The 6,344-nt window shown below is 51.2% G+C and overlaps 1 protein-coding gene across 2 annotated transcripts; it reads right to left on the bottom strand.

The window, feature by feature from the left end:
- Positions 1-449: 449 nt before the first annotated feature.
- On the bottom strand, positions 450-3,185 carry SIGMAR1 (sigma non-opioid intracellular receptor 1). Of its 2 annotated transcripts, XR_004277501.1 has the most exons (5): positions 2,900-3,185; positions 2,557-2,757; positions 2,331-2,423; positions 1,651-1,864; positions 1,414-1,523 (listed from the first exon to the last, which is right to left on the bottom strand). XR_004277501.1 is itself a non-coding variant. In XM_032307975.1 (4 exons), the coding sequence occupies exons 1-4, from the start codon at positions 3,048-3,050 to the stop codon at positions 1,297-1,299; spliced, it is 672 nt and encodes a 223-aa protein (XP_032163866.1). In that variant the 5' UTR covers positions 3,051-3,183; the 3' UTR covers positions 450-1,296. The 2 variants fall into 2 exon arrangements, 1 of the variants encoding a protein (XP_032163866.1); XM_032307975.1 differs by lacking the exon at positions 1,651-1,864 and having other exon boundaries at positions 450-1,523; positions 2,900-3,183.
- Positions 3,186-6,344: the final 3,159 nt, after the last annotated feature.

Raw genomic sequence — 6,344 nt, 5'->3', positions numbered from 1 at the left:
CCAGGAAGAAGGTGAGGCCAGCCAGATGCCAGGGTGCAAAATTTAAGAGGTCAAAGGTGGTGTCCCTGGGAATGACAGCACCTTAGGCACCTCTTTTGCCCCACCCTAGCACCAGGATACCTCGGACACCACCAGGTAGCACTCTTGCTCTCCACCCCTGGGGGCTTCTATGAAGTCAGGTGTTCTAGAAAGGACAGATTGGAGAGGAAGAACTCCTACTCTGGGTGGGCATTATCATCCTAGAAAACAGACAAAAATGATTGTGCCTCCCTTCAGCTCAAAAGTGGGTATACACTGCCACCCAGTGGCCATCCAGGGTTGAAGTACCAGGACTATTTCCAGAATGGCTCAGGCAGAGGTTAAGGCAAGAACAAGTCACACACTACCTCACCCAGACCATAATTTCTTCACATTAGCAGGTTTTCCTGCTGCTGAGACACACGAAGAAGTGACACTGTTCAACAGGTCTTTATTAACAGAGACAGATGGACAGACAGTGCACCAAAGGCAGTGTCTGAAAGCTGTGATGGGGGTATATGTGTGCAGACCTTCTCTAGGCAAGGGATGGCTCCCTGGACCTAGGCTAACCTCTCTAGGTCCCCTGCCCAGCAGTGGGTCCTGAGCTGAGGCCAGCCTCCCCATCATACTCCTGAGGGATGAATGGGGTTGGGGGCAGGGTCTTTCAGGATAAGAGGACCCTGACCTCAGCATTCTCCATTCTTACGGTTCCCCAGTTGACTTGGTTGCTGGGAGGGTGGGGACAGGCCACGAGAGCACTTGCATAGCAGGGGAAGAGAATGGGGGTAAGGCATATGGTGAGGACAGGGAGATGATGGGGGCCACCACAGGCAACCCTTCATCTTCCTCCCCCCTCAACTGCTGTTGGATTGAGGGGTCAGGCCCAGACAAGAGGGTAATACCTACACTCATCCCTAATTCCAGAGCCCTGACTGCTGGCAGGGAAGCTCTGAAAGGCCTGAGTTACTGAGTCAAGCCTATAGTATGTGTGTCTCAATATGACTGGCCCCCTGGGTATATGTGGGGCTCCCTCTCTGGGCAGGTGTGAATGCATGATGCTGCTGTACACATGGAACTGTATCTGCATGTATGTCCCGTATGTTCCCATGAGTCTATGTTTGTTTGTATAAGCATGTATGTCCTTGCTCGTACACCAGGAACTGGAATAGTTGCATGTTGTGAATATGTCCCTGTCTTTTCACGTGAGCTCCAGAAAGAGGATGCATGCGGGCCTGCCCGCTCCTTTCTATCCACAGGTCCTCCTTCATGCCTGGCTGGTCAGGGGTCCTGGCCGAAGAGGTAGGTGGTAAACTCAAGCCGAAGGCCCCGGGCATAGGCGCGAAGAGTATAGAAGAGTGTGAGGAAGTCCTGGGTGCTGAAGATCGTGTCAGCCAGCGCGAAGGCCAGGGTGGATGGGATGACACCCCGACCATACTCCACCATCCATGTGTTTGGCCCCCATTCCACAGCCGTTGCCTCACCAGGCCCATGCACCACGGTCTCTCCTGGGGAACAGGGAGCGTGCACATAAGAAGCCTAGCCCTGTCCTTCCATTGCTGCCACCTCCCTAACCCACGGGCTATCTAGGGGCAGGGAACAGAGCAGGAGCTTCAGGGAAGGAAAAGGCCTTACCTCACTGGCCTTGCCGCCCATCTGGAAGAGTAAGAAGCCAAGATAGCCACTCTTAAGTTTTCCTCTGTGCCATCACCTGGCTCACGTCCTCTTTGGGGGGAAGCCAGGGAGGGCCACCTCACCAGGCCATGGGCCACTGTATGGGAGTCCTGGAAGTCTGCATTCCCAAACCTCACTCATGTCAGGCAGAAATTTAGCTAAACTTGGGCTGGGCCTGTTAGATAGGGAGGGAGTGATAATAAGACTTGTGTGGCTTTCTGAGAAATGCCGCTGTCATGTGTCATGCCTGTTATCACTCAACCTCAAACTTATATGAAGTCCAAAGCTCTACTTTTTATGTAAAATGTTTTAACCACAGAAACAAAGAAGATGATAATCTGTCTTGTCTTTGGAGGTATGAGAAGATACCTGATTACCCAACTGTCTCCCCAACAACTGCTGGAATGTTGGATGAACAGAACAGTGTCTTAACAGGAAGCTGTTTTGTTTTGTTTCCTTTTGACAGTAGGAAGCAACAGGGGCGTTTGGACCTGCTTCAATCGAGGGCCTGTGGTGCACCGGCGGGCGGTAAGGGAACCAGACAAGAGCCCCCAACCCACCCCCCTTCCATGATATGGCTCTACTCCAACTATGGGCACCCCAGAACGAACGGACCCACATGACAGAGCCCCCCTACCCACCTGGGTAGAAGACCTCACTTTTGGTAGTGCCCTCTCTCCACTGGTGGAAGGTGCCAGAGATGATGGTGTCCGAGATCTCAGCCCAATAGCGTCCTAAGGTACAATCAGATGGACACCGAAGATCAGGGTATCAGCGCCAATACATGGCTTGGCCAAACATGAGAAAGGAAGGCATGAGCCCCTGCACAGCCCCAGCCTCCCAGTTCGGCCCGCCGCCAGCACTGACCCGAGTGGCCGCGAGAGCCTAGGGCGGTGCCGAAGAGCAGCACGTACTCGGACAGTGAGGCGTGCAGAAGGCACATGGCGCCCATCCAGCCGCCCGCGTTTACGAACACCCACTGCAGCTCCTCGTCGGGCAACACGTGGCCTGGGTGCAGCCGCCGTAGTTCCACGATCAGCCGAGAGAAGGCCAGCTCGTGGTCCAGCCCTGGCGGGGTCAGAGGAACAACAGAGTCAGAGCCAAAACCACTCCGAACTGGAAAGGCGCTTCTGAAACTCCCAGCTCAGTTCGGGCCTCCCCAGGCCCCTGCCCTCCACCCGCTCACTCGCCCGGTCTTCCGTCGGCTCACCCGCGTACTGCCTGGCCAGCTGCGCGATTTCTTCGTGCTGGAAGACGAAGCTTTGCGTGCCCAGCCAGAGCCAGACCACCTGGGTCAGCACAGCCGCGGCAGCCAGGAGCAGCGCGGCCCACACCCACCGCCGGCCCAGTGCCCACTGCATCCCGGCGGGCGGCCTGGCACAGAGAAGCGAAGGACCGAACTAAGGCCTGGAGCTGTGACTCCCACTTCCTCCAAACCTGCGGAGCGCTGTCCACTATCGTTCCCCCGCCACCGCCGTGGTACGGCTTGCCTTGGCCAATCAGAACAGTCCGGGCACCCGGGCACCGCCCCTCGGGTTGAACCATTCCTTCTCGGGAAGCGGGGAGCGCGAAGTGGTGGGGCGGAGCCTCGCGCGTGATGCGAAGGGGCGGGACTAAACCATCCCGGCGGTGGCGTTTAGGGTCTACAGGCTGGGTAGCTTCCAGTGCCAAACCAGGTGTGGGTTGGGGGGTGAGTGTGGGTGGGGCTAGTAGGTGGCCGTGACACTCAGAATGGACTGGCCTGTTTGGGCTCCCAGGTGAATAAGGCGAGCCCGGAAGTAGAGCTTCCTGGGACTTGTGATTGTCACCTTTGCTAGCACAGAAAGTAGAAGGCGCTTTTGCCTGGGAATGTTACGGAAGGCTTTCCGGAGGCGGTGACGCCTGAGCTATGTATCTAAGGGAAATGGGGAAGGCGGAATGAGGCCTATTCCAAGTAAAAGACGCCATGAAGAGTCAGCATGGGGGTTTTTTGGAGCCTACGATTCATTCTTTGTTTTGAAGCACAAAATGTGAGAAGAGGGCATTGTAAACCAGCAGGGTTACAGGGAGGGAATGATAAAGGAAGAGGAGCAAGGGAGAAAAAAGGCAGCAAAGTGCAGTGATTAAGAAAGAAACTCTGGAGGGGTGCCTGGGTGGATCGGTGTGTTAAGCCTCTGCCTTTGGCTCAGGTCATGACCCTGCCTGGGTCCTGCTTGGCAGGAAGCCTGCTTCGCCCACTCTCTGCCTGTCTCTCTGACTACTTGTGATTTCTGTCAAATAAATAAGTAAATAAGTAAGTAAGTAAGTAAGAAAGAAAGAAAGAAAAAAGAGACTGGACTGGAGCTGGACTGGGTTAATAAGCCTGGCTCTGGATACCTACTAGTTGTGTGATCTTGGGTAAGTTATTTAAACCCTGTGACTCAGTTTTCTCATCTGTGAAATGGGATGAATAAAAGTACCTACCTCATAGTACATACCTTCGTTGTGATGAAGTTTAAATGAGTTAATATTTATAAAGCAATTAGTGCCTGGCAAGTGGTGACATACCTGTTTGTTTTATAAATAAAACACAAAGAAGAAGAGAACTGGAAGAGCATAGCATCATACATGATTGTGATGGAATGAAGGGTCAACACAGTCAAATGTAGTTGAGAGTTCCGATAAAATGATGGGAAATGGTCAGTAGGGACATGTAGCTCAGATGATAATATATACATTCACCAATCTATTTCCTTTTGCTCTTGGGCAGTCAGATTACATTCCACAGTATACTCTGTAGTTGATGAGGCCATATGATTGTGTTCTGGCCAATGAAGTATAGCCAGAAACCATGTATGTCACTTTCAGATCTAGCTCCTAAAACCTGTGAAATTCTTTACATTTTCACTCTTTTCTCACTTATTATCTTAATTACAGAGAATTAAGTAGTGGAGAATTCTGAATGCTGCTTTCCCTATCCCCCCACAATGGACTGTGTTGCTAAGCCATTGAGTTTGGGGGGGGGTGTCATTTGCTACAGCAGCTAAGATTACTTAATCTAATACAGACCATTAGACATGTTACAGTGTATTGTACAGGTAAGAGTAAAGGCTGGGAAGATGGACTATTTTTTGAGAAACTTGGCCAAGAAGGTTAAGGTAAAGAAGGGATTATCTAGAGGAGACTGCGTGATGGTGGAAACATTTTTTTTTTTAAGATTATTTATTTATTTATTTATTTGACAGATAGAGATCACAAGTAGGCAGTGAGGCAGGCAGAGAGAGAGGAGGAAGCAGGCTCCCCACTGAGCAGAGAGCTGTAAGGGCCTATTTAGCCGAGGGATGCCATCAGGTTAAAGAGTGATTTTGTTGTTTATGCAGTAAATCTTAAACTGTCCCTGCCCATTCTCTCCCCAGGGGACCTACTTAAAAACAAGTCCCCAGAAACCAGTCCCAGGTAACAAAGCCCAAATACAAGGGTGGGTCAGGCCAGGTGGAGGTATTCAAATCAGTGGGGGCACATACTGTCTCCCTAGCTATCAAGGAGTGTGGGCCCCACCTTTTTGGGTGCCTTTTGGGTGCCAATTCTGACCGAGGTGATAGGCTAGTTCAAATATCTACTATAGGGTAAATTGTAATTCAATTGGTCACTTATGTGTGACCTAGCAGGACTGTGCAGCTTTCTTGTGTTACAATCTCATTGGCCACCTGTGCATGGCCAGGCCCAACCACACGGCCTTTGCCTTAAAAGCTAGTCTGTAAGGCAGAGAGAGGTTGCCTCTTTGCAAGAGATGGCCCTGGCTGGTCAGTTTGATTCTCGATGCTTGGCATGAAATAAAGCTTTGCTTGACCTTCGCTTTGTATCAGTCTCTCTCCTTTGACCATGGACCCAACAGAGCCCGATGTGGGGCTCGATCCCAGGACCCCAGGATCATGACCCGAGATGAAGGCAGAGGCTTTAACCCACTGAGCTACCCAGGCGCCCCTATGGTGGAAACGTTTTTTGTATTGGCTCTGGCTTCTGTGACACTCCTGAGCTGACCATTCTCTTAAGAACCCTGAGGACCAGCGACTAACCCCAAAATCTGGCCTCTGTGCCCCTGTTTAGGCAGAACTCTCTGGGACTCTTTAGGTCTACAGTTTCCCTGGTCTTTCAGAAGGCTTCTCTAGCACAAACTGTTTTATAAAAAAATTAGTCACAGCCATATTTAGATATTACAAAACAAAATTCAACCAAGTAAATCTGAAGGCCTAATTGGCTTTATTAAACAATTCATGAATCAGGCGGCACCCCATCTAGCAAGTAGAAGGGAACTCTGAGGAGGAGGTATATAAAATGGAAGGTTTTTATTTTTATTTCTTAAAGATTTATTTATTTTGAGGAGTGCCTGGGTAGCTCAGTTGTTGAGCATCTGCCTTCGGCTCAGGTCACGATCCCAGGGTGATCAAGCCCTGCAGTCACGATCCCAGGGTCCTGGGATCAAGCCCCGCATCGGGCTCCCTGCTCGCCAGGAAGCCTGCTTCTCCCTCTCCCACTCCCCACTTCTGTCTCTTGCTGTCTCTGCCAAATAAATAAATTGTTTTTAAAGTTTAAAAATATTTATTTTGAAAGAGAGGGAGAGCATGCCCCTGTGCACGGAATGGGGAGTGGCAGAGGAAGAGGGAGAGAATCTCCAGCAGACTCCCGGCTGAGTGGGG

The sequence above is a fragment of the Mustela erminea genome, chromosome 12 (assembly GCF_009829155.1).
Source record: "Mustela erminea isolate mMusErm1 chromosome 12, mMusErm1.Pri, whole genome shotgun sequence".
In the NCBI taxonomy this organism is placed as follows: domain Eukaryota; kingdom Metazoa; phylum Chordata; class Mammalia; order Carnivora; family Mustelidae; genus Mustela; species Mustela erminea.
This window is presented reverse-complemented; position numbering and strand designations above follow the sequence as displayed.